Genomic DNA, 23,771 nt, shown 5'->3' on the forward strand with positions numbered 1-23,771 from the left:
GTTTTCTGATGATGCGGTTTGTCAATCTGATCGCAAAGTGCCCCTAATTTCATCACCCCACTAAATTCATAAAACGACGCTGAAGTATCACAAATTTCACCATTTTTTTGCATACTTTATGAAATTTTACGTTGAAAACAGACATTTAAAAATTGTGTGAAATATTTATTACGAAGTTTAAGGGTTTTAGCATCATGTTTAATTTTTATAAATAATCGCAGAAAAATTGTATGAAAATTATAAGGATGCTTTGTCCAATTTAGGATGGATATATTTCATGAAAAAATGTAGAACATTACAGAAAAGAGGTAACAGCGTTTCATGTCATGGAACAATTGTATTTCACACGATTTGAATTTTGTATCTATTTTTCATCACAATTATGAGTATTAATTTTTCTTTTTGCTGTTTTCGATTTTAGATCCCTTATTGCCACATATTAAGGAACATATCTTTCTTAAAATTAATTTTACGACAGAGTACAAAATATAAATTACTACAAAAATTAAAATTAGATATGTCCCGATGACATCGTATGAATGGTATTGAAAGTAATTTAATTTTCTTGCAGCAGAACGGAGTTGAGGTGCACCTGTAAAGTTTTAAAATATGAGACGTTTAATTAAATGTTGTAAATAATCATTTCTAATACTTAAAATTACTTATGTACCTTTATGGCGTACGACATATTCAATCCAGTAAACAGCACGGGTTAAAGGATCATCAATCTGATCTCTGAAAACGGTGGATAATCTCTTGACGTTGTCACGATATCTGGAATTTTTAAAACATAGATTAATTAACGTATAATTAATTGCGCAACAAGAAAAGTGAGTATGTAGATATGAATTTTTACACTGGGTTGGTTAAAACTTCTTTAATTCCATTCGTTAGATTCTCCTCTGTCAATTCATTCCAATCAATTTCGTGAATGATTCCCAGACGCTTTGCCAGTTTCGCATTCATTGGCTGATCTCCCATAATAGGCATTCCAAGCAGGGGGACGCCACTAATTAATTTGTCAGTTATACAAACGTATTGAAAATTTTGGATTAAAAGTTACTCTAGTTTTGTATTACTGGTAAATAGCCTCTTCAGTCCCACCTCCCCCACAATGTGTAATAAACAAGCGTGCGTCCTTATGTCCAAGCAGGTCCTGTTGGGGAAGCCACCGGCTTAAATACACATTTTCCGGCTTATCCGCCATTTTCTCGTCGTTCCATTTCCACACGATTTGATAATCTTTAAATTTTGCGAAAACTTTAAGCAACATTTTTCTTCTGTCTTCTAACATTGAGTCGGTTTTGATGACGGAACCAAGACTAAAGTAGATGAACCCCTTTGATCCTTTTTTAGTCACGAATTTCTCAAGCTCCTAAAAAAACAGGTAGTTTAATTTAAAGATCGCAATTCTAATTAATTATGATTAAAACTGTCCACCAACCTCTGGAAGTTTCTTGGCCGGTTTGGAATGTATTCCCCCCACGTCAATGATATCCGGAAGGTACGGTTTCGGCCCAGTGATACTAAAATGTCCATTGCTCAGAATTAGGGATGCGTTTCCCAGAATCGTCGCCAGCGATGGGATCGTCTCATCCCCAAACTCTTTCCGGTACACGGACTCCATGGCAGGGTCGTAAATTAGCCAGATTCCCACATCGTATACAACGTTCATCCCAAAATTGATGAACCTTTCGTAAAACGTCATCGTGGGGGAGTAGCCGAGCATAATGTGGGGCACGAACGAAGGCGGAAGTGGGTTTCCTATCCTAGCCGCGATGAAACTAGGGACGCTCGCCGGCATGAAAATGACGAGGGGGGCCTTCATCTTGTGAACAATGCCGAGAGCACACTCGTTCATGGCAGGTTGCATAAAGACGAGGTCGTATTCTTGAGAAATAACTTCCTTCACCTGGGGAAGTTGGTACGTTGTGAAGCACCCTTCTTGGAAATGTCCAATCATCTCGAGAGGATTGAAACTCTTGTTTTCCTGCTTCAACTTCAGGGCGTCGAATTTGTCAAATAGTTCAGTTTGTACATCGAAGGTGTAGACTTCTTTAAGGTTCTTGATCTCCTTGTCCGGTTTGACGCAGGTGATCATCGTGACTTGGTGACCCTTAGCGGCCAAGGCTTCAAGGAGAGGCATGTAAGTGATCTTGTGAGATTTTGACGCGAAGAAGGATAAGACAAGAATCTTTTCCGAATTGGTGAAAGTGCACAAAAGTGCAGTAATTAAGAATAAAATTGATGTCTTCATTATGAAGAGTTTTTATTAAAATAGAATTATTTTTGAATCGATGAACACTTAAGAATTAAACTTGCACCAGTATTTAAAGAGTGAAATTATCTCGGTAAGATAAAATTTAATCACTTATTACTACTTACATAATGCAAATATCAGTGTGTGTGATTTGTATGAATACAAAATCATGTGCCCCGAGCGTAATTGGAGTGGAATTGGATGAGCTAAACACTCATCCAATTCCACTGCTGGAGAACAAAAAATAATAATTGTCATGAGGTACGGTTCGTAATACGAACTTCGTATAAGTGAAGTGCATACGTACATAAAGTCATGCGGCTACAAGCTCCAGAATTTTTCATGGTCATCTTATTAAACCTTGAGCAGTGTTTTGTGTAGCATGTACATAATTTGTATGACTGTATTTCGGATGTGTGTGAATTCTATAAATGTGAGATGACGAGATATGTCGAATTTTTAGTTTATCATTGCATGATTTTGCAGTATATTTGGAAAAATTAAACTGTAAAAAGATTTATGCGCGATTTAGGGCTTAATTGAGTTAAATTAAGAGGTGATTATGGGAAAGAGATGGGAGAAACTTAGAAAGATAGATGCAGAAACAGATTCAGAATGCAATAGCATTTCTTTCTTGAGAACAATGCTTACTGGGAGGGATGATCATGTAATTTCGGAAATTATGCTTCGTAGAAATTTAAAACACTCACCGTGATATTTTTGGTTTTTTGTAAATTCTAGTCTGCTACTAATAAGGTGTTATAGATAACTAATTAATTTTTTTTTACTATGTTACAGTTACAAACGCTGGTTAAAAATCTAGCAAAATACAGTACATTGATGTCTTGCAAATGATAATATTTTTATTCAGTTCATGACATTATTATTCGAATTATATTTGAGCAGAATATAGAATTTTACAGATTCATTCTTACCATGATAATACAAGAATCAGATTATTGCTCAATTTCGCAGAAAGGGAAGATTTATATTAGTTATTGGATGATATATATTGACTAGTGTTGATATCAAGTTGTTTGTAGATTGAAGCAGCTTTCCCATTCTGGAAATATTGAAAAATAAATAAATTGATTAGTCAAATTGTTATTGTTGTTGTTTGCAATTTTTCTTGGAATACAAATAGTTACCTAAGAAGGAACGTGTCAACGCTTCTTGCCAGCGGCAGCGTGCTTCTTCTTGTCGGCCTGCGCTTTCGGGGCGCGTTTGCGTTTCTTTTCAGCCACTGCTTTGGGCGAGGGGCGTCGCTTTTTTCCAGCGGCGGATTTCGATGGCGAACGCTTACGTTTCTTCGCAGCGGCAGATTTTGATGGCCAACGCTTACGTTTCTTCGCAGCGGTGGATTTGGGAGCTGAATGCTTGCGTTTCTTTCCAGCTTGAGCAGTGGACCGAGCTGCAGTACGACTTCGCTTCTTTTGTACGCGAGCTTGGGTGTGGGTCCGTTTCTTTTTCTCAGCCCCACTGCTTTTGCTTCGGCGACGTTTCCCTACGGCGGCTTGAGACTTCTTCTTTTGCGCCCGAGCTCCAGTGTGACTTCGCTTCTTCTTTTCAGCTCCACTTTTGCTTCGGCGATGTTTCCCCGCGGCGGCTTGACTTCGCTTCTTCTTTCCTGCGCCGGCCTGAGAATGGCTCCGCTTTTTCTTTTGTACCCGAGCTGCAGTGTGACTTCGCTTCTTTTTCCCTGCGCCGGCTTGACTTCGCTTCTTCTTTTGTGCCCGAGCTGCAGTGTGGCTTCGTTTCTTTTTCTCAGCCCCACTGCTTTTGCTTCGGCGACGTTTTCCTGCACCGGCTTGAGAATGACTTCGCTTCTTCTTTCCGGCCTGACTTTGTGAATGCTTCTTCTTTTTCTGAGCTGGGGACTTATGCTTCTTTTTGCTGGTTTGGGAGCTTGACTACAACATAGAATGAAAGGTATCGTATCATAAGTTTGATAGTCAAAATTCATGACCAAAAATTTTGACAAATTACCTTTTTCTTGCCTCGTTTGGCAGTCCCTTCATCACCTGGCACTGCATCGCCAGCATCTCCAGCGGGTTCATCAGCAATCTATAATGAAACTTTACAGTGTGAAAAATATTCATTGGACTAAAGGTCAAAGGTCACTGACCTTTGATGGTTGGTGCTTCCTCTTTTTTCCAGCGGCTGCCTTCTTGGGAGCCCTTTTCTTCTTGCCAGCATCTGCACGTTTCTTGCTGCTTCGGCGCTTTTTAGACGTTCCGGCAGCAGCAGGGCCCCCCTCGCCCCCTTCACCCCCTTCACCAGTCACTTGTGGCTTGTCTCGCACAGCTCGATGCGGATCTGAAGAGAAATTTTACATGAGGAAAGGTCAGAATCGAAACAAATTTGGTATGAAACTCAAGCCCCTCCTTTCCCTTGATTCAATTTACTCGAAAAAAGTATCAAAATGAGAAACAAGGTACTTACTGCGTCGGGGGGCTGCTGGTTCATCTCCTCCTTGATTTTCAGAGTTGTCGTTCTCCACCATTTTGTAAATTCACTTCGTTGTTTCACTAAAGATAAAGGTTAATTTGATTTTTGTTAGAGTGCGAAGAATTATTTTTGTACGTGATGTTCGAGAGCAGCAACGCGTTGCACGTCTTGTCAGGTCCAAAGAGAAACTTGGAATGATTTTTTTTTCTCTTGGTCCACCTTTCATCATAAAAAATTTCAGCGTCCCGAAAAAGCCGTTGGGATGGCGACGAAGATTAATTAAAAAATTTTGGAAATTATTGTAAAATTCGTCCTTCTCAAATCGTCCATGTAAAATGTAACTTGGATCGGCATCCATCCATTTACTCCATACAAAGTAAAGGCTTATCCGTAATTTATTGGTCATATTTTGGCTATATATATATTTTATCGAATAAAATGTATGGCCAATTTATATGCAATGATATTTTATTTATTCAAATTTAAATTTGAATTGTCATTTTCAAATTCAAATTATGGCAAAGGACTACAGGAGATTTGATAAGTTTAGTATTTTTCATATTCATACCTACATAAATACATGTACTATTATAAATGTTATGTTAACATCTCATGTAATTATTTATCCTGATTGTTAAACTTTAGTACCTTTTAGTTCAAGTTACTGAAATATGTTGATACACACCCAATAAAATTTCTGAGCATTTTGATTTCCTTAACATTATCATCCATCATCTTTCTCTTATTATTTCCTTCTTTGATAGTAATAATATGTCACGTTTACATAATAATGGAGTGAACAATATCAAACTATAATCAAACAGAGAGATGCCGTTGACTCATTCGTGACAAAGCCGGTAGTCATATTGGTATACGAACCGTTATGGCAGGGACTGCGCATTATAACCACTTTCTTAAAATTTGGATGGACACGCCTATCGAGTTTTAGACGGCTTCTCGTGTTGTGTAATGGGCTTTCAAAAAGGTGAATAAATATGTATCAGGTATTCAAATATCTTATCTCCTATGCTCTCTATTCTCCTCATTTCTAATGTCAATCACCATCATATCCTACCCAGAACGGAGAGAGACCTTCAGTAAAGTAAAACTTTCATTTCGTAACAGCTTCACATATTGAATTTCATCTCGGACAGATCACAACTGTAGCTAACTTCTAAAAGTTGCAGTTTTAAAAATAAAATACATACGATGAATTTTTATAAATTTGTCGTTACCGTCCTCATAATTACTCTATCGACCACAACGGTGGCGCAAGGACGCCGGAGAAGTCGGACCACAACGACATCCAGTACCACAGAAGTCCCGTAATTGATTAATTGACTATTAATTTTTTTGGTATTACAACAAATGCAAATAATATTAATGATCTGTCAGTGCCGTCGTGGATTTGGAGCAAACTCTTGCCGAGAGGGAAGCAAGTTTGTTAGATAGAGAGGAAAGTTTCCGAAATCGGGAAGCCGTATTTCGCATGCGGGAGGAGAAGTTATCTCTACGCGAGGAACAATTCAAAGTCCGAGAGGATAAACTTTCTCAAAGGGAGAAGAACATTGAGCTTAGAGAACAAAATACTGTACGAGGTTCCGCAAGTGCTGGGTGCAGTGCAGATGCAGCTCCTGCCGACTATTCCATCGTGAGGATGGATATCGAGTCAGGAAAATTGATGGATATTGGTGATCTTGGAACTTGTTCGGAAAACATGAGATTTTTCGCCAATCCGGATAATGAAACGTTAGGTCAGTGTGACTGTGACTATCATCAATGTTCCAGGCCACTCATTTATTCGGAGAAGTATAAGCAGTGTTTTTGGGCGTGGTCTCAGGTTTGTTGCAATATTTGTTTGTCCATTAATTACTATTTACTTTCTAATTTTTTGGAAGAAATTCCTATGAAAATTACATTCTAACAACAGGGCCCCTGTGAACAAAAAGAGTGGTACGTTTTCGACGAGAATTACATTCCGATCTGTGAACCAAATCCTTGTCCTGAAACGATAGCTTTGAACACACCATCCTATTACTTTAAGAGTCCCGAAGATGGACAATGTTACAAGGTGGGTTGGAGAAAACACATTGGTTTGAAAATATCTATGAACTAATTTTAATTATTTTCAGGCTGCGAGCAAAGGTCCCTGTAAAAAGAAGAACGAGCGACTCTTTTCCGTCCCTGACGACCCCATCCCAAGGTAAAATTTAAAATCTCGTCGTTGAATATGCTATCTGATTTGTCGCCTGTTGTATTCCTGTCCCCGATAATGGCAAAAAAATGCCATAGCACGACATGCAGGTCCATATGTATGGATTTGATAATGTTTTACTAATATATCAAATTTGAAAATTTGTCCACAAGGTGCCGGACCCAATCGCTGTGTACGGCCCAGAGCGTTCCAGCATTGCAAAGATGTCTTCCTGGAAACAGAAGGTTTTTAGAAGGACTTTGCACCGAGGAGGCGATTACCAGTAGTGATACTGAAGCTGAAGATAATTAAAAATTTGGTGTGACGCATTCCCTGATCTAGGAATTAAGTAATTAAGGTTTTTTATATGTGTTTGATGATTCCCTTACTCTCTAATAAATTGGGGCGACAATAATTGCAAACAATCACTTAGATAATTGATGTTCCGCCGGTTGAATTTGTTGACTCGCAATTTTGCTTAATTGGAGACATGTAATTTGCTGAAACAAGTGCATGGATCAATCAATACACATGACTTGGACTAATTCTTTACTTGATCATCTAACGCATAAATATTACATGTCACAATATCATGCAATCATTTAGGCAAATTAGACAAATGAATTGCAAATTTTAGGCGTATACCAATCAACTGGAAGCTAAAGATAGCTATGCAAAACGTTGGTTTGTTCATATCAGTCGTCAGTGCGTCATTTGTGCTAACCGGAGAAAATTCGTTCCGAAGGGAAACGTTTCAATCATGGAAGTTATACCGGAAAACAAGAAATTTTTAAAAACTGACGAATCCGTAGAATCTGTATCTTTAGAAGATTTGGAACCATCCAGCACGGAACTGATTCCAGAAAACTGTGGCGTGGCGTTAGCATTTTTGCAGCCGTGGATAAAATATGGCCAATTTTCTTGTGCATTTCTATACGGTCTCTATTCCTCATTTAATGGGAAGAGGATAGAATATTGCACAAGACGTCCCAGAGTTTGGGGGGTATATACATGTTTAACTTGCAAATTTCATTTTTCTGTAACTCCCACTAATCATATTTAACCTGACTAAATTGCACTTTCAGATCTTCTCTGGCATATTTTTCGGCATAATGTGTCTCCACTTGTCTCTTTTCGTGGTGAAATTCAATTTCAACGTTTCTTACTCAAAACTGGTGAACATGATCAAACGAGTCACTTTTGTAATTTTCGTCATTAAACTTCTCACCACATATTACTGCTTCCAACACCGCGGACGAACGATGGGATTATGGGCCAAGATTTTCAAACAGGCGGATTTGATTCAGGAACAATTTTCAAATTTTGGGATTTATTTCCCTTCACGGAACAAGGCATGCAGAAAAGCGCAATGATAGGTCTTGGGTATTTATCAAAAATTATTTTTTCATTTACAGGCCCGATTTGTATCGACTTGTATTTGTGCGTTGTCCGTTTTCCTGATTCTGGTCCAAATGATCGTATTTTCTTTGGCACATTGCATGGAAAGTCCTCGATGGTATGATGGTTACGCGACCAAACTGTTTAACACATTCACACTGGGATTGTGGAATCCTGATATGTTGGAAAGTCTGTCATAATTTTCATAATCTGCTCAATTATCTGAGTTCCATGATCATAAGTTTTTCTAAAAATTTCATAACATACTCATCCCAACGCAGAACTACCTATTCCATTCTTAAAAGTTTGTGGAAATTTGGGATTGATTTTGGAAACATTCTGCTGGAATTTGTGGTATCTTTTGGATGCATTCCGAGTTCTGACTGCATTATTGATGTGGACTATTTTTCGGACACTTAATCGAGCTCTGAATACTGGGAAATTGCGTGTCGAAAATTTGCCAGAGGTGAAAATGTTAGCTTTTAACGAAACTAATTTCGTAATTTCTACAATTCACTTCTAATTCTCATTTTTAAAGATAATCGAGCTACATTTCAATGGGACAAAACTGCTGAATCTGTTTAATCAATTGATGGGTCCGATCACCTTCACCTCGTCGGTATTTAACATTCTGTATGCCTGCTTCTGGACAAATTACTGCCTGATTAATGTCGAGTTCCGGTTGAGCTATATTGTCGGATTTATCACTGTTTGTCGCATGTTCATCGTCTTTTATATCGTGGCGGATGTCAATTCACAGGTACTTGATCATACTTTTTTGAATAAGTCGATCTAAATTGATTTGATACAGGCATACCAAATTTCGACCTGGGTGGAAAACCATTTCACAGAAATTGATCAAATTCCAAACAAAGTTGACAAAACTAAATTGACTCTGTTTTCATCGCTTATTTATAGCAGAGAAGCAATTGGATTTAAAGGGATGCATTTCTTCACGTGCACACAAGCCCTGAATATTGCGGTACTAAAAAAACCTCCCTTTTTGAAAAATCTGTAATTATAAATAACATTACTTATTTACAACAGATCGGAGGTTTAATTCTCACCTACACCGTGATCGTCAACCAAGTAGCTACAAATACACACTAAAAAATATAAGAAAAATATATAAAATCTTGAGGTCGATATGGGATATTTACTAGAAATGAATATAATTTATGTTAATGAACAGGTGATTTTGTCTTTAATCCAAATGTAACAATCCAATATCAGAAATAAATAAAAACAAAACAATGCGTCTTATTATCCTTAATTGTATCAATACATTAATTTCTTCATGTTCGACGCACGCATGGGTTCAAGGTATCAATTTGCTAGGAAGTACTAGAAGCTAATTAGATGTCCTCTGAGACAAGCTATTCCATAAAACTAATGACTTCTCGGCAAATCTTTGCGAATACGTTTGCCCTAAGACCAATGCTGTCATTATCGTGGATCAATTTGCCAAATTAAGTAATTCCAATTAGTAGCATCTCGATAAATATGTTTCCTCCTTTCTTCCTTGCATCAGACGGTTTCTAAGCTTCACGAGGAGAAAGTTGACCCATATTTGCATCAAGTGTAACACAAAAATCATGACGGGCAATAAAAAAATTCTGACGGAAGAATCTATCGAATCGTTTCGAAATTTCGAAAATTTAAAACAAGTCAATATATTAGAGAGTAGTCCAAACTGTGGTTCGGCATTTTATTTTCTCACACCGCTGCTGAAATATGGGAAATTTTCATGCGCATTTTCATATGGTCTTCGTTCCTCCTTCACTGGCAAAGTTTTAGAATATTCTACAAAACAGTTAAGGATTTTGGGGGTACGTTTTCAAAAAATAAAAAAAGTTTTATATTGATTTTGCACAATGAATAATTTGATTTATAGATTTTGAGTGGAATATTGTACGTCATAATGTGTCTCCACATTGCCGTCGGCGTAGTAAAATGGGACTTTCACGTCTCATTCTCCGCCTTGGTGAACATGATCAAACGAGTGACCTATGGGATTTTCGTGGTCAAACTGATCGCAACTTATTACTGTATGCAACGGCGTGGGAGGAAGATGGGGTTGTGGGTGAAAATTTTCAAACAGGCGGATTTGATTGAGAGACAATTTGCAAATTTTGGAATATATTTACCTTCGAGGAGGACGGTGCGTCGTGTTTATTCAACAATTTGATTAATTCCTTTTCTAATTATGCAATTATGTACAGGCTCGAGTTATAGGAATTGGAATCTGCTCCTTATCCATTGTACTTACGTTGGTTCACGTAATGGTTTTCTCATTTGCTGTAGATTTTAAAAATTATTCATGGTATGATCGGTACACGGCGAAAATTATGAATACATTTACCCTTGGATTCTGGAGTCTGGACTTGTTACACGGTAACTTTTAGGTCGTTTATCTATCCAATTTGATACATGCATCATTTTGTAATAATTGCATAATTATATGTCAAATTAGAAATTCCGTATGAACTAAACTTAATAATGGGAACGATTGGACTTGGTTTGGAAATATTTTGCTGGAATTTGTGGTATTTTGTGGACACATTCCGAGTTTTGACTGCATTAGTTGTGTGGATTGTGTTTCAAACTCTTAACCGAGCTCTGAACACTGGGAAATTGCGTGTTGAAAATTTGCCAGAGGTGAAATTATTGCTTCATTTTATAAGAAAAAATTTAAAATTTACTTCAACTTCTGTTCTAAATGATTCTCATTTTTAAAGATAATCGAGCTGCATTTCAACGGGACAAAACTGTTGAATCTGTTCAATCAATTGATGGGTCCGATCACCTTCACCTCGTCAGTATTCAACATTCTGTATGCCTGCTTCTGGACAAATTACTGCTTAATTCAGGTCAAATTCCACTTAAAATACATTGTCGCAATCATGACGTGTTTACGAATGCTGGTGGTCTTTTACCTCGTGGCGGACGTGAATAGCCAGGCATATCAGATCACGACCTGGATGGAAAACCATTTCACGGATATGGATAAAGTTCCGAAAAAAGTGGACAAAACCAAGTTGACCATGTTCATGTCGTTGATTTACAGCAGAGAATCGATTGGATTTAAAGGATCTAATTTTTTCACGTGTACACCAGCCCTAAACATTGCGGTATGCAGGATAGTTTATAATCATAGTTAGTTAATATTATATGAGCGATTCCAAGCATGTATATATTTGCATATTTTTCAGATTGGAGGTCTGATCTTAACATACACTGTCATCGTGAATCAAGTTGCAACACAGACGCAATAACGCCTTTGTTCCTGCCATCTTATGTATTTTTCTTATTCAACTTTACGTCACCACAAATACAATATACTATACATAGTAATTAAGAAAATTAAGAATTCTGCGTAATTAATACCACTTAATGTAATGTCAATAAAATATAAATTTTCTGCAATATCGGGTTAAGACTGACGTCAAGCGTTGTACAAACGTTTAGGTCGATTAACATGAGATGAGGCAAATAATGATGACACTCCTTACAAGAAATGACTTGTGACCAATATTACATATACATAAGTTTCATGTCTAAATGCGATTAAGACAAATCGGGGTAAATTAAGCAATTACTGATAACCAATTTGACATGTAAGTAAAACGTCATCACGATCGATTAGCTTCTTCGTTCGTCGTGTTACGATTGGATTCAATTAAGGGACGATCAAATGTCTTAGCTTGCACTCAAGTCAAGCTAAAAATATTGTTATGTCATAACAAAATCCTAAGTTTGCAAATTACGGTTAGGTATTAAAACCACACGTGTGGTTTTAATACCCAAATTGCAAGTGTGCACACTTGCAATTTACTGGTTGCAGGTTTGGCCCTCAACAAATTTGTCGTTAACAAAGTGGCAACAAATTAGGAATGACATGGTGCAATTTGTCAATAAAATTGAGTGTTTATGGATCGATTGATTTACATATTCTGGGTAGTTTGTCAAACAAAGTGTTTTGCAACGGAATAAACACGAACATAGAATTGAAAAAGGGAAAAATTAACAATTAAACTCTCCAAATTAATAAACAATAAGTCATAGCATTTTGTAAGTATTTTTGTCCTTCTTACGAAAACTACTGCACATTCGTAAAAGTATCATTCACTTGTTAACCAAATTAAACAAGCCGTCTCACATGCGGAAGCTTAAATGTTTTAATGTAGGAAGAAGGAGATTAGATTTTAATGTGATGCGCACACGTAGGTCCACAAAATAAATTTGCAGTGCCCAACAAATCACTCAATTGATAAGTAGTCAACAATAATAATGAAAAAAGCATTCAAGATTTTCCTGATAACGTTATAAATTAAGAATAATTATCCACCTTGCTCATTGTATTAATTTGCACGAACGCAACACCAACACCATCGTGGCCTTCGAGTCAATCCTGCGTGAAGAAGAGACAAATTATACGTGAGAACTCGTCAGATCAAGAGAGATGACTCTAGATTTTTTTGCAATTGATGAGTGTGCGACAAAATAAATACAATCAATTAAGAGGCAAGCACTTTAAATCATCACATCATTCATACATTTGCATTTCTTGATTGAAGAGCACAATTTATTTTATTTTATTTATCTGTCAAGATGACATAGTTAAATTATGAGCAAGTTCTTGATGGAAATGATTACATAATAATCACACCCAAGGAGTGAGATTTGGCGAACAATTGCTATTTTATCAACAGTCGCGATTCGACAGTTTATGCGATCGCTGCTCAGATTATAAATTTAAAAGATAAGCCGTAATTTACAAGAAGCTTGACGATGGGACCTAATACGTTAGCTGTGAATGCAACGTTCCTACTATCAGGAATGTTAGGCTTGCAAATTGCGTTGCCGGAAGGTTAGTGAATTCTTTGTAATTCATATTTTGTGCGATACTTATCGAAATAATTTTATTTAATTGCGCAGGATTTAATAGCAGTGATGGAAAGTCGGTCGAGGCATCCATCCCGTTTTCTATCGCTCCAGAAGTCAGTGTCGAATATTTGCAGAATAACACGGAAAGAACTGGAAAATCCATGATTGCGAATACTGATCAAAATAATTGTGGTTCGTCGACATGCAAAAATAACGAGAAATGCGTATCCTGGCAAAACCAAAATGACACGCGTGGAGCCAACATAGCGAACGAGTGTATGTTGGATGATGTAAGAAAGAAGTGGTGCAAAAAATTTGCAAAAATTTGTACATCTCACATTTCTCTTTTTTTCATATGTAGGGACGCTACTCCACCAAAGCTAATCCAAACTCGATGAAATTGTGCGGACCTGGAGAAACACATTCCTTGATTATCACAGAACCCAGGTTATGTTTGAGTGATAACCCACCTTGTGATATCGTCTGGAAATATAAATGTGTGACAGAAGAAGGTATAACTAGCTAATTATTGGATTATTGAAATTCTTTACAAGATTTAGAATTAGAAGATTGTTCGCAGATTCTCCGCATAGTTGCGAAATGAAAAAATGCCCAGAAGATTTCCTCTGCTTCGAAATACTTCACTGCGAACGGTATCCACCTTGCATATTTCACACGGAATGTCATCACATTTCTGAAGCCGATGTTTCCAAAGGATAAGAATTTATGATACTAATAAAATTCCATATTTGACTTAAATTCTTAATTATGATTGATTATGCAAATCTTGTTTTTCATTGAAATGAAAATAAGTTATTTGAGACAAGTCAACATTAAAAAATAATTTTTATCGTTAGTCAAAAGACCTGAAGTACGTACTTTATTTAAAAACCCACAGAACCCAAAATGCATAATGAATGAAAAGGAAATGTTCAATTTAATGCAAGTCATGCAGATTAAATGTCAAATTGCTTCTTGTCCGTGAGAGAGAGTCGTTGAATATCTTCCGGCGTGAGTGGCCCATCTGCGACAAGGACAAAAATCGGAAATCAATAATTAACATTGCATAATTCCCGTCTGCAGAAAAAAGTAGCTTATTTTCTCGGAAAAAGAATGGAATGACTACTCACTGATCTGATACCAATCCGTGTTTCCAGCATCTTTTCTTGCAGAATCGATCGCATTCTACATTTAGAACCAAGAAGATGAGATATATGTATATTTATATCTTGAATATATACCATGTTTATATACCTTGAGGGCCCAGATAACGCTAACACTTAGGCACAAAGGCGGCTCTCCAGTAGCTGTAAAATAACCAGTCGATTCAAAATATATAATAGTTTCAAACAATATTATTCCTATTTCTATTGCTATACCCACTCCACTTCTAAGGACAGAGACAAAGAAGCAAAGCGTAACGTTTGTACGTATTTAAAACGGTGTGGCAGTAGGAGTAAGGAAAACATTTACCCTTGGATCTTAAGACTCCGAGAGGGTTGGGCCTGTTTTTGATCATCGTAATCCTGAAATCCTCCGGTATATCTTTGACGAATGGTGGTTTGTATTCCTACGAGAAAGAGAGAAGAAAGAAAATCAACATTCATACAAAGTTGACTCTGAGAAAGAGAAAGAGAAGAGAGAATCAAGACACGAGATGGTTTTCAATTAAAATATTTCCATTCCTCCGTCCTTTCTTGGGATGTCATGTCATGCAGACGGCATGGCATCAGCCCTCTACACAAATACTACTTCTAGAGAAAGCAAGTAAAAGTTGGTGGGCGAATTTGGTTGTCTGGCTGCAAATGCAATGCACTTCCAATACAGAACCACGCTACAACTTTCTCCTGCAGCAGGAAGAACTCAAGTGAGAGATGAAACAGTACGATCGTGGTAGGAAAATGGGACAAGTAGTTTGTTTGTGACGAGGAGGAGGAGGAGGACGACAAAATGACATCAATATTATACCCAAGTATTCTTGGTGAGAATTTCTCCAGTGTCCTTGTCATAGACGAGTTTCTCCGTCGTCCAAAGTTCCAAACCTAAAAATAAATTATGAACGAGAAGAGAAAAGTGTGAGTGTAATTTCAAAATGAGACTGATATAATGCATACCCATGACGAAGGCACCCTCTATTTGGCCAATGTCCACTTCAGGAGAAAGACTCAGACCGGCGTCTTCTGCCAGATCCACTCGAACGATCTGTGTCCCATTTTTTAAACAAATATTTACTCGGTAAATAAGCAGTGCATTGTTTTTCCTGCTCTGGTTTACGTATTTATTTATTATTGATAGGGGCATGAAACTTGACCTATTTTGGGGCGAATTCTATTCCTGAACGTACCTTATATTCGCCGGTGAGCACGTCAACTTCAACTTCGGTTAGACAAACGGCCCAGATATCGTAACCTTTCAGGTCGTCACCAGGTTTGTCTCTGAGTGAGATGCATACAAATCATTGCAATTTCTAAAATTTGCAAAATGCATGCAAAAAATGCATGCAATAACTTACTCATATTGAGCCGTCAGCATGATATGTTTATTGTAACACGCAGTCACTACTTTCTCCCAAGTCGGATCTTTTACTTCCTGTCGGACTGGCTCCATTTTTTTCAGCAGGATTTCACACGCTTTCATCGCAGACTGATGAATAGCAACACACAATTTCAATCATTTCTATGAAACTGCTCCACTTTTTAAGCCATACATATTACTATTTATTAAACTCACATGACACACCAGCTCGCTACCCATGGCTCCTCCAGTCACTCCAGCATTGGGCGATACCAAACTGTTTGTCGGCTTTATGCGAACTTTCTCCAGTGGAATGTTCAGAAATTTTGCAACGGTTTGAGCACACTAGAGAAATATGTACGTTTGTATAGTGAATTAGATTATGAATGTCTCAATTTAATAGAATTTCTGTCATCTGCAGCAGTTGGCACCTTTGTATTGATCCCTTGTCCCATTTCAATCCCTGCGATGAAAAGAATTATTTTACACGTGAAAAACGCGTTAAGCGTGTTCCTTAGTTCTCAATTGGTATAGATTTCTCTAACTCACCTCCATGACTCACAGCCACCGAACCATCCACCTGAGTAAAATTAAGAAAGCGTACTTATCACAAGATTAGTTCTGCCTGATTTATAAAATTCTAATTTTACATGATAGACGGAAATGAAGACGGGAAACCGGACATTAAAGTCTGGATAGTGTTGCGGATATCTCATTGGCATTAAATTCAACCCACGTTTCCGGAACCTGTTTGTCTACAACACAGTCACAATTAAGAATTATGCATAATCCTAATTATGTTAATTTTAATAAGGCTTAAAGAGGAACCTTGTTAAAATTGTCGACAAACTTTTTCCTCGCATCATAATCTGAAGAGGTTTTAAGATCAACTATCATTTTACTGATGGGATTTTCTCCTTCGAAAGTTTTTCCAGGAACGCCTAAGAGTGGGTCGCCGGCTTTGATAAAATTTGTGGCTCGCACTTCTCCTGGGTCCTAAAGTCAACGAGGTCACTTTTATGTGAAAATCATATTCAAGGTCAGACGTGTATAGTGTTTATTATTTACCTTCTTTAAGACATGAGATATGTGTTCCATAATCGCCTCTATTGATGCAATTCCTTGTGTGGTTCCTACATATGGAGAATTTTATTTTTAATACGATACTTTTGTATGCATTTTTTGCATTGATATTTGCCAATTTAGGCACCTGGGGCTCTACAGTATGTGTTTGATGGTGTGTCTGTCAAGGCCCGTCCAGGAGTTATTTGCCACCCATTGGCACGATAACAGCTAAAGTACGTATGTAAATCGTGTCATGTTTCGAATGCGTATCTCAGAGAAATTTAAAACAAAGTGAAAAATTGTACTTACTTTTGCATGCAGATCATTGCCAAGAGTGAAGTCGTCTCATTCGGAGCATACCCCGGATCACAGAATATGGAGCCTTTCAAACCAACTATGTTTCCAGAATCATCTACGGTTGCCTGTTTCAAAATATGCATATGTAAAAAGTGCATAAATAGATTCGCATATCGTCACTACTCACTTCATACGTGGTCAAGTACGGAAGTCGCTTCCCAATCATTTTCATATTTGTCTCCAAATCCAGCACTATGCGAACTGGTCGATTTGTCACGTGCGCCGCAACAGCACATGCTCCCGCAATGTGGGATGATTTCGATATTTTTGCACCGTACGATCCTCCAAGTCGTCTTACAGTTACGTTAATGCTGCAAATAGTGTTGGACCATTAGAATAAAATTATTCCTCAAATTGCGTATGAAAGAATTCAGGACCAACTTATGATTCGGCATTTGAATGGTGGAAGATACAATGGCTTGAACCATGTCGGAATACTGGGTAGCGCAGAATACGTCCATCCCATCCTCTTTCGGGATGCAAATACATCTATCAAATAATTATCGTATAATGCAAAATGTTTTAAAAATTGGTGGCAAATGGGAAATTACGACTGCGTCTCCATCGACATGTGATACTGCGATCCAACCCGGAATTCGCCTTTGATTGTTTGAGTCGCGTTAGCAGATGCATCTTCATCCGATGGCGTTTTCTGGATTTCGAAGATACAATTTTCACCCCTCTTCTCAGCCAGTTTGAGTGAATCCTTGATATCGAGGAGCGGTTTCTTCACGTCGCTGTACACAATCTTGACCTTCTTGGCGGCTTCTAGTGCAGTGGTACGACTCTCGGCTAAAATTAAGCCTACGGATTGCCCTGCGTGGCGAACCTTGTCTTTCACAAAGATCTAAACAAAATATAAAACAAATTTGGAAATGGTGAAAATTTCTAGAATTTCAAGGGCACCAGAATACATGGGAAATATATATATGTATTTATATACCTCTTCAACAACTGGGTAAAATATGGCATAGTTGTTCGGTCCTGGAATATCTTTAGCTTGGATAAAGTTTACCACACCCGGAGTCATCTAAGAAAAAAATGTATTGATATCAAACTACATACATCACAGAGTAAAATATACAAATATTAGTATCACCAGTGCTTCTGACGCGTCAATATTGGAAATGGTGGCATTGGCGACCGTTGTGAGGACAAAAGCTCCATAGAGTTCTCCAAACTCGGGATGAATGTCATTTACATATTCGGCCTCGCCTGGTGGTTCAAAAAAATGTACAATACAAAAGTTAAGGCTACTGAGAGAAAGTTTTGTATGGACGTGAAACCCACCGGAAGCTTGGACAGCGGCTTCTAGTTTGGGAATTGGTTGGTAAAGTGGCCATTCCTTTTGGTCAGACTCAAAAGTCTGCTTCCCACTCATTGGACCATGTTCCAAGTCCTGTCCTCCAGATTTTATGGATGCTTTCGCCGACTCTCCAAGAATGGAGAGGATTGTCTGAAAAAAATGTTTTGGATATGATTTTCCTAATAGGAATTTAACGATGTCACGTGTCCTGGCGCACCTTGTAAAGTAGGGATTGTGCCAGAGTTTTTCTATAAGTTTGGGATCCTTCCGTCGGAGTCTCGTTTGGTTTTAGTTCAGCTTCCAAAGTATCCATCGTGCTTGTAAGGGTTCCCTTATTTAAGTCCTTGCCAAAGAGAAAGTTTTCTGTTTGTGTGGAATGTACCTACAATTTGGGAATCATCAATTGTTCCTGTAAATTATGTAGATGCTTAAATTTTATTAGTTACAAAATCCGGCGAAATTCCACCAAATACAATGCGAGGTTTTTCCGAAACATTGAAATTCTTCTTGGTGTCGACTTTAATTAGAATTCCACCATTCACGTAGGCATGTGCATTTTGAAACCGTCTCGTAATCTGGGAAAATATTTTCATTATAATGTAACCAAAATAGAGAAATTATAATATCAAAGGGTAAACCTTGTAGCTCTTGAAATAGTAATTTCCTCCCTTGTAAGCCGGAAGAATTATGGAAAGTATCAACTTTCCCCGCATATCCAACTCTCTAAATTCTATCATGCTGTACTCCTTCGACACCGTGGGAGACGCTCCTGTTTTAGAGAAAGGCAAAATATTCTATTAGTTTATGCAGTTTGGTGGAGAGGAAATTGCAACAAATGAAATTCATGGATTATTCTTCTTCTCCTAAGAAATCCTGTTCATGGACACTCATAAACAAGAATAAATTGCCGAGAACTTTGAAGGGTTTGCCAAACAGAATGTGGGACACAGTGCAAATAATAACGACATCGTGGAAATATATGTATTTACCTATGAGAAGTTTAGCCCCCACGGACTCCAGGAGCATAAATACGTCGGAGGGAAACTCTCGATGAGCGTGTTTCATCATCAAATTTCCGCTTAACGTGCCTGCCTAGAATTCAAAAAGTGGGGGAAAGCAGAACGTCGCCGGCCAGGAAAAAATAGCAAAATTTCTTAAAAAAAGATGTGTTTTTTAAAGAATTTAGTTCGAATAAACGAATTAATAAATAGATAAAAATGCAGAAATCTAAAATATGTTCCCAACCTCTCATTTTGAACGGATAATGGAATAGCAAAACATGCATAGATAAATCGAACAAAGGAAACCGACATGACTTTGACGCTATTTCGTTAAGTATTTAACTACCCTAAATCAAATAGTATGCATAATATTAATACTGCTCACTTACATTTCTAATTGGCACATTAGCAACTCGCTTCAAGTGCTTACTCATCTGTGCGCAATATTCATACCCGTCGATTTCAGACGCCTTTTGTAGCTGGTCTATGGCGTTACAAAGAGTGACATTTGCTCCAATCTTCACGCCGGAAGTTTCTATCATGCTCCGCTTTAACTCTGGGACTGAATTAATATCGATGAAGGCAGCGAATGGGCCGTCATCCTTAAAAACGCCTGAAAAAAAATAATGCCACGTCATTTATCACTTTTTGAAAAATAAAAGTAATCTCGTCAACTTTTTTATTAATATTTTCTTTCTTTCTTCCCACCTGTCCCCGTGTTTCCAGCCACGATCCGATACTTTATGCCTCCCTCGGTAAATCGTTGCAAAGCCGTGTAAACGTCAGCCAACGAGGTGGCAGTAATCCATTCTTCGCCAGATTTGAGTTTGACGTAAATCTGTGAAAGGCCACTGCAACATTCGATGTCCTCAATGTCCTTGTCTTTGTTCTGACAACAGTTTATTTTCATGGGGCAGCCGTTGCATGCCTGGGAAAAATATGTAATATTTCGGCCTTATAGTCGGATAAGAATAGATGAAAAGTTGTTCAAGTACCCACCGAATTCCCATCGGCCGCTTTTCTTTTCAATTCTTCCGATGCGTCACTAGCAAGAGCTTTAAAGGCGTCCATGATAGGACGATATCCAGTACAACGACATAAATTCCCGTCAAAGGAATCTTCAACATCTTGCGTTTTAAAGGTTGGCTTTGACTGCTGCAAACTGGAGGGATATGTAATCAGTTGATATTTTGTAGTAGATACATACATGGAATTAAGGTAATTTTTTACACATATGTATGTATTTCCTACGAACCTGTACATATTCATGACCATGCCGGGAGTACAGAACCCGCATTGGGAAGCAGAAAACTTGACGATTTGTTGCTGAATTGGGTGATATCTTTGATAATTAATTGTACACTTGTTAAATAAACCAAAAAGTACATTGTCACTTTATCTCTGGAGAGTAATACCCATCTTTCTTGTTGCCGAGCCCCTCAACAGTTGTAATTTCCCAGCCGTCACAGGACAGGACAGGAGTCATGCACTAAATATATTTAGACGGATGAGTTACACACACAATTGTCCTTAATAAAAGGAGAGAGAGATAGAAAAGAAAATGCAAAAAATATTTACAGAATTCACGGCACGAATCTCGGTGTGATCTCGAGATTTTACAGACACCACGCAAGCCCCACATCCGCCTAAACATAAACATATGAAAAAAAGTGTTTGCAAAGTTTTGTAAATAAATGAATCGAGTTTTCTAAAAAGAATTTCAATTGTTCATGTATTTTGAAATAGTGACCTTCTCTGCACATGTATTTCGTCCCAGTGAGTCCAGCCTTGTCTCGGATGAAGTCCACGAGCAGGGAATTTGGGCCAATTTTGTCAACATCCGTTTTAACTGAGGAGATAAAGCATCTCTTTTTGAAATCAGTTCCTCTTGCATATTTACACATTTGATGCTTTATTTACCATTGTATTCTTTGCCATTGATAAAGAATGCAACGCTGTTCTGTTTCACGTTGTCATTACTGAAATAGAAAAACATGAACATTTACATTTCTGTTTTAAAATCCCTAAAAATGTCCCATCCCAAAATTCATCATATCTTAAGCCAAAGTATAAATCCAGGCTTATATCAGACACATATTCGCATTATGTTTGGTCAGGTTAATTCATATGAATAATTGATTGTCACTCAATCTACGGAATAAAATCCCATGTAAATAATTTTTGCAAATATATATATGCACTGAAGCTATTAAACGCATGACCTTGAAATAGTCAGATACATGTAAAAAAACTGCAAATCATCCCTGTTGAATAAGCCATCCGTACAAAAAAATTGAATTCAATGAAATTGAAAATGCGTTAATGTTGCAGTAGATACATACATATGTAAATATGCATACGTATGTATCTCAAAGACACCAGCTCTCTGCTCCTGCATAGCAATTAAAGGACACACAAGTACATTCAATTCGCCAATATTTTTGCAGGGAGTATTTACATAACATTCTCTAGCACACTTTTTTACTTGGTCAAATGTTCTAGTCTCAAGTATATATTACTAAAATGTTTGCAGAATTAGGTTTTAGTAACCGTCAAGAAAGGTCGAGTGAGTATATAATAAATAACAGCAAAAAATTAAGATTTGTACTACAGAGGGTTGGGCAACAAGAAGGAGCCACTTGAATTTTAGGGGTGGCGTGTGATGCACAGTCGCGGCATTTTCAAAATTTGCATATGTCATACCCAGAGAGTTAACGAAAATTTAGCACTATTCAGATTTTCCCTACGGTTAAAAATGCCCCTGCAGCACCCCCCAGAGTGCGAGGCACGCATAAAAGTGTTTTCCAAAGACATATTGAGCCAGAGAGCGATAGTTAGCAAACTTGCTGCAAATGGATCTATTGTCGGTCGAAAGTACGTTCATAATGTACTTAAAAACGTTGGAATCAAGCGGAGGGAAAAAGCGGTTACAGCTCCACCCCCACGGAAAGGATACCCAAGATCCGCCTGAACCAAACAGTTGATCCGGAAAATAAATTTTTTCGCCAAAACGGTAAATCCACCAACTAAAAGTTGCATGGCGAAAATGTTAAACGTTAGTAGGAGAAGAGTTCTAGGGTCATTCACAATGACCTACAGCGAGTGACTCGTAGGAAATCCCGAGATCATGCTCTCAACCCAACTTATTTCTCACAAAATAGCACCCTACGCAAAGGATTTTAACAAAAGTTTGGGTATAACAATTATTCCTACTACAGAAACTCTCGTTAGTTCCTCTGATATCAATCCGATGTTTTTTTTGGATTCGGGTACTTAAAACAGAGCCTTCGTGAAAGGAAAACGCGCACGTTTTGATGCACTTTGGAAAAGTGTTCAGGACGAGTGGTGCAGAATCACTCTGAAAATGGTGTCAAAGGTCATGACTGGTTGGAAAAAGCGACTGAGGCTCGTTAGATAAACTAAAGGGCTTCACATTGAACCAATTACCAAACTTCACAAACGAATAATAAGGCCGCAATAAATTTAGGCAAAGTGGTTCCTTCTTGTTGCCCAACCCTCTGTACTGCAATGCAATTTCTCTTGGTCTTGATAGTGATCTGAGCACCTAATTAATCAATATGTGGCCCGATCTAATGTTTAAATTCAAACAAAAAATTGCTGGACTGAGCTCATGGCAATTTGTCTCACGTGCATGTCAAGGATTTTCAACAACGCTTGGAACAAAAACAATAAACTTTTACATGACTCTGAATTTTGAGCAAAAACTAAAATTCGAGTATAATTGTAAAATCCTTCGTATTTTCATGCCATCTTGTCATGCAATAGATACAAAATGTATATATATTTTACTACTTACAGGGAAAGTTGGCTCTGTTCAGCCCCCATGTCTCACCACTAAAATGCTACTTCCACTAAAAATATTACTTACACAACTTGTCAAAATTTTAATAAGCCAGAAACCACCTGGCAGCCCAGTTACCAACAAAGATCCAACAATGGACTAAACCTAACGAAACATGACCATGGTCTGGTCGCTGAACAGGATTTTCTTAAAAGGCACAGAGAATACAAATTGGATATGTGTTTACTATGTACATCCACTAAACCTTAGCTTAGTTAGTTGTACATTGTATTATATGAGCTATGAACATGTTGTATAACTCACTGCGGATGATGCTTTAGAAAAATGCAATGATGTTTTACTTTGCATAAGTAAATATATAGAAGTAGAGATGAGATACGCCTCAAAGTATTATATTATATTGCAACCAACAATTATGCATGTGCTATAGTAGGTACATGTATTGGTCCATACATGACTATGGTTTGAGAATTATTGCAAAATCATGTATACAAAATTTTTAGGCTGGACAGCTCGGC

At 37.7% G+C, this 23,771-nt stretch overlaps 7 protein-coding genes across 7 annotated transcripts; 4 read left to right on the forward strand and 3 right to left on the reverse strand.

The window, feature by feature from the left end:
- Positions 1 to 243: 243 nt before the first annotated feature.
- Positions 244 to 2,464, reverse strand: LOC110844580 (UDP-glucuronosyltransferase 2A3). The gene is made up of 5 exons (XM_022090816.2): positions 1,445 to 2,464; positions 1,080 to 1,375; positions 857 to 1,009; positions 671 to 774; positions 244 to 592 (listed from the first exon to the last, which is right to left on the reverse strand). Exons 1-5 carry the CDS (start codon positions 2,255 to 2,257, stop codon positions 390 to 392), a joined length of 1,569 nt encoding a protein of 522 aa, XP_021946508.1. The 5' UTR covers positions 2,258 to 2,464; the 3' UTR covers positions 244 to 389.
- Positions 2,465 to 3,100: 636 nt separating this feature from the next.
- Positions 3,101 to 5,083, reverse strand: LOC110845040 (serine/arginine repetitive matrix protein 2). The gene is made up of 5 exons (XM_022091397.2): positions 4,703 to 5,083; positions 4,386 to 4,576; positions 4,247 to 4,324; positions 3,409 to 4,170; positions 3,101 to 3,323 (listed from the first exon to the last, which is right to left on the reverse strand). The coding sequence occupies exons 1-4, from the start codon at positions 4,761 to 4,763 to the stop codon at positions 3,424 to 3,426; spliced, it is 1,077 nt and encodes a 358-aa protein (XP_021947089.1). The 5' UTR covers positions 4,764 to 5,083; the 3' UTR covers positions 3,101 to 3,323; positions 3,409 to 3,423.
- A 684-nt stretch (positions 5,084 to 5,767) lies between these two features.
- LOC110844199 lies at positions 5,768 to 7,334 on the forward strand. The gene is made up of 5 exons (XM_022090345.2): positions 5,768 to 6,033; positions 6,104 to 6,548; positions 6,639 to 6,779; positions 6,841 to 6,911; positions 7,076 to 7,334. Exons 1-5 carry the CDS (start codon positions 5,918 to 5,920, stop codon positions 7,212 to 7,214), a joined length of 912 nt encoding a protein of 303 aa, XP_021946037.1. The 5' UTR covers positions 5,768 to 5,917; the 3' UTR covers positions 7,215 to 7,334.
- Positions 7,335 to 7,617: 283 nt separating this feature from the next.
- Positions 7,618 to 9,566, forward strand: LOC118434504. The gene is made up of 6 exons (XM_035848216.1): positions 7,618 to 7,905; positions 7,988 to 8,489; positions 8,582 to 8,766; positions 8,839 to 9,060; positions 9,112 to 9,282; positions 9,348 to 9,566. The coding sequence occupies exons 2-6, from the start codon at positions 8,375 to 8,377 to the stop codon at positions 9,408 to 9,410; spliced, it is 756 nt and encodes a 251-aa protein (XP_035704109.1). The 5' UTR covers positions 7,618 to 7,905; positions 7,988 to 8,374; the 3' UTR covers positions 9,411 to 9,566.
- A 278-nt stretch (positions 9,567 to 9,844) lies between these two features.
- LOC118434544 lies at positions 9,845 to 11,726 on the forward strand. The gene is made up of 6 exons (XM_035848319.1): positions 9,845 to 10,129; positions 10,195 to 10,461; positions 10,523 to 10,694; positions 10,774 to 10,958; positions 11,039 to 11,431; positions 11,513 to 11,726. Exons 1-6 carry the CDS (start codon positions 9,896 to 9,898, stop codon positions 11,573 to 11,575), a joined length of 1,314 nt encoding a protein of 437 aa, XP_035704212.1. The 5' UTR covers positions 9,845 to 9,895; the 3' UTR covers positions 11,576 to 11,726.
- A 1,175-nt stretch (positions 11,727 to 12,901) lies between these two features.
- LOC110845041 lies at positions 12,902 to 13,940 on the forward strand. Its single transcript, XM_022091398.2, has 4 exons — positions 12,902 to 13,170; positions 13,239 to 13,477; positions 13,549 to 13,699; positions 13,768 to 13,940. The coding sequence occupies exons 1-4, from the start codon at positions 13,092 to 13,094 to the stop codon at positions 13,905 to 13,907; spliced, it is 609 nt and encodes a 202-aa protein (XP_021947090.1). The 5' UTR covers positions 12,902 to 13,091; the 3' UTR covers positions 13,908 to 13,940.
- Positions 13,941 to 14,028: 88 nt separating this feature from the next.
- LOC110845042 (xanthine dehydrogenase/oxidase) lies at positions 14,029 to 23,429 on the reverse strand. The gene is made up of 35 exons (XM_022091401.2): positions 23,248 to 23,429; positions 21,351 to 21,409; positions 21,181 to 21,279; positions 21,009 to 21,076; positions 20,846 to 20,919; positions 20,686 to 20,772; positions 20,430 to 20,592; positions 20,139 to 20,358; positions 19,820 to 20,043; positions 19,419 to 19,521; positions 19,068 to 19,198; positions 18,876 to 19,004; positions 18,647 to 18,811; positions 18,414 to 18,579; positions 18,223 to 18,338; positions 18,067 to 18,153; positions 17,675 to 17,970; positions 17,505 to 17,612; positions 17,251 to 17,434; positions 17,076 to 17,188; positions 16,912 to 16,994; positions 16,770 to 16,834; positions 16,530 to 16,697; positions 16,352 to 16,456; positions 16,251 to 16,281; positions 16,133 to 16,164; positions 15,918 to 16,046; positions 15,700 to 15,830; positions 15,532 to 15,622; positions 15,302 to 15,389; positions 15,156 to 15,229; positions 14,661 to 14,757; positions 14,442 to 14,494; positions 14,318 to 14,372; positions 14,029 to 14,211 (listed from the first exon to the last, which is right to left on the reverse strand). Exons 1-35 carry the CDS (start codon positions 23,274 to 23,276, stop codon positions 14,144 to 14,146), a joined length of 3,891 nt encoding a protein of 1,296 aa, XP_021947093.1. The 5' UTR covers positions 23,277 to 23,429; the 3' UTR covers positions 14,029 to 14,143.
- Between the last annotated feature and the right edge of the window lie 342 nt (positions 23,430 to 23,771).

This window comes from Folsomia candida, unplaced genomic scaffold (genome assembly GCF_002217175.1).
Source record: "Folsomia candida strain VU population unplaced genomic scaffold, ASM221717v1 Fcan01_Sc002, whole genome shotgun sequence".
In the NCBI taxonomy this organism is placed as follows: Eukaryota; Metazoa; Arthropoda; class Collembola; order Entomobryomorpha; family Isotomidae; genus Folsomia; species Folsomia candida.

Bases quoted from the DNA above. Each gene is read 5' to 3' on its own strand.
- LOC110844580 (XM_022090816.2), bottom strand. From the start codon at position 2,257: ATGAAGACATCAATTTTATTCTTAATTACTGCACTTTTGTGCACTTTC. The intron at 1,376-1,444 runs GTTGGTGGACAG...CTGTTTTTTTAG, and splicing joins CGGCCAAGAAACTTCCAGAG to GAGCTTGAGAAATTCGTGAC. The intron at 1,010-1,079 runs GTAATACAAAAC...CAAATTAATTAG, and splicing joins ACTGAAGAGGCTATTTACCA to TGGCGTCCCCCTGCTTGGAA.
- LOC110845040 (XM_022091397.2), bottom strand. From the start codon at position 4,763: ATGGTGGAGAACGACAACTCTGAAAATCAAGGAGGAGATGAACCAGCA. The intron at 4,577-4,702 runs GTAAGTACCTTG...ATTTCTCTTCAG, and splicing joins ACCAGCAGCCCCCCGACGCA to ATCCGCATCGAGCTGTGCGA. The intron at 4,325-4,385 runs GTCAGTGACCTT...GTTTCATTATAG, and splicing joins GGAAGCACCAACCATCAAAG to ATTGCTGATGAACCCGCTGG.
- LOC110844199 (XM_022090345.2), top strand. From the start codon at position 5,918: ATGAATTTTTATAAATTTGTCGTTACCGTCCTCATAATTACTCTATCG. The intron at 6,780-6,840 runs GTGGGTTGGAGA...AATTATTTTCAG, and splicing joins AAGATGGACAATGTTACAAG to GCTGCGAGCAAAGGTCCCTG. The intron at 6,912-7,075 runs GTAAAATTTAAA...TTTGTCCACAAG, and splicing joins CCTGACGACCCCATCCCAAG to GTGCCGGACCCAATCGCTGT.
- LOC118434504 (XM_035848216.1), top strand. From the start codon at position 8,375: ATGATCGTATTTTCTTTGGCACATTGCATGGAAAGTCCTCGATGGTAT. The intron at 8,767-8,838 runs GTGAAAATGTTA...TCATTTTTAAAG, and splicing joins GTGTCGAAAATTTGCCAGAG to ATAATCGAGCTACATTTCAA. The intron at 9,061-9,111 runs GTACTTGATCAT...GATTTGATACAG, and splicing joins TGGCGGATGTCAATTCACAG to GCATACCAAATTTCGACCTG.
- LOC118434544 (XM_035848319.1), top strand. From the start codon at position 9,896: ATGACGGGCAATAAAAAAATTCTGACGGAAGAATCTATCGAATCGTTT. The intron at 10,130-10,194 runs GTACGTTTTCAA...TTTGATTTATAG, and splicing joins AACAGTTAAGGATTTTGGGG to ATTTTGAGTGGAATATTGTA. The intron at 10,695-10,773 runs GTAACTTTTAGG...ATGTCAAATTAG, and splicing joins GAGTCTGGACTTGTTACACG to AAATTCCGTATGAACTAAAC.
- LOC110845041 (XM_022091398.2), top strand. From the start codon at position 13,092: ATGGGACCTAATACGTTAGCTGTGAATGCAACGTTCCTACTATCAGGA. The intron at 13,171-13,238 runs GTTAGTGAATTC...TTAATTGCGCAG, and splicing joins GCAAATTGCGTTGCCGGAAG to GATTTAATAGCAGTGATGGA. The intron at 13,700-13,767 runs GTATAACTAGCT...GATTGTTCGCAG, and splicing joins TAAATGTGTGACAGAAGAAG to ATTCTCCGCATAGTTGCGAA.
- LOC110845042 (XM_022091401.2), bottom strand. From the start codon at position 23,276: ATGGGGGCTGAACAGAGCCAACTTTCCCT. The intron at 20,593-20,685 runs GTTCGTAGGAAA...ATATCCCTCCAG, and splicing joins ATGGTCATGAATATGTACAG to TTTGCAGCAGTCAAAGCCAA. The intron at 15,623-15,699 runs GTAAGTTATTGC...CATCTCACTCAG, and splicing joins ATGCTGACGGCTCAATATGA to AGACAAACCTGGTGACGACC.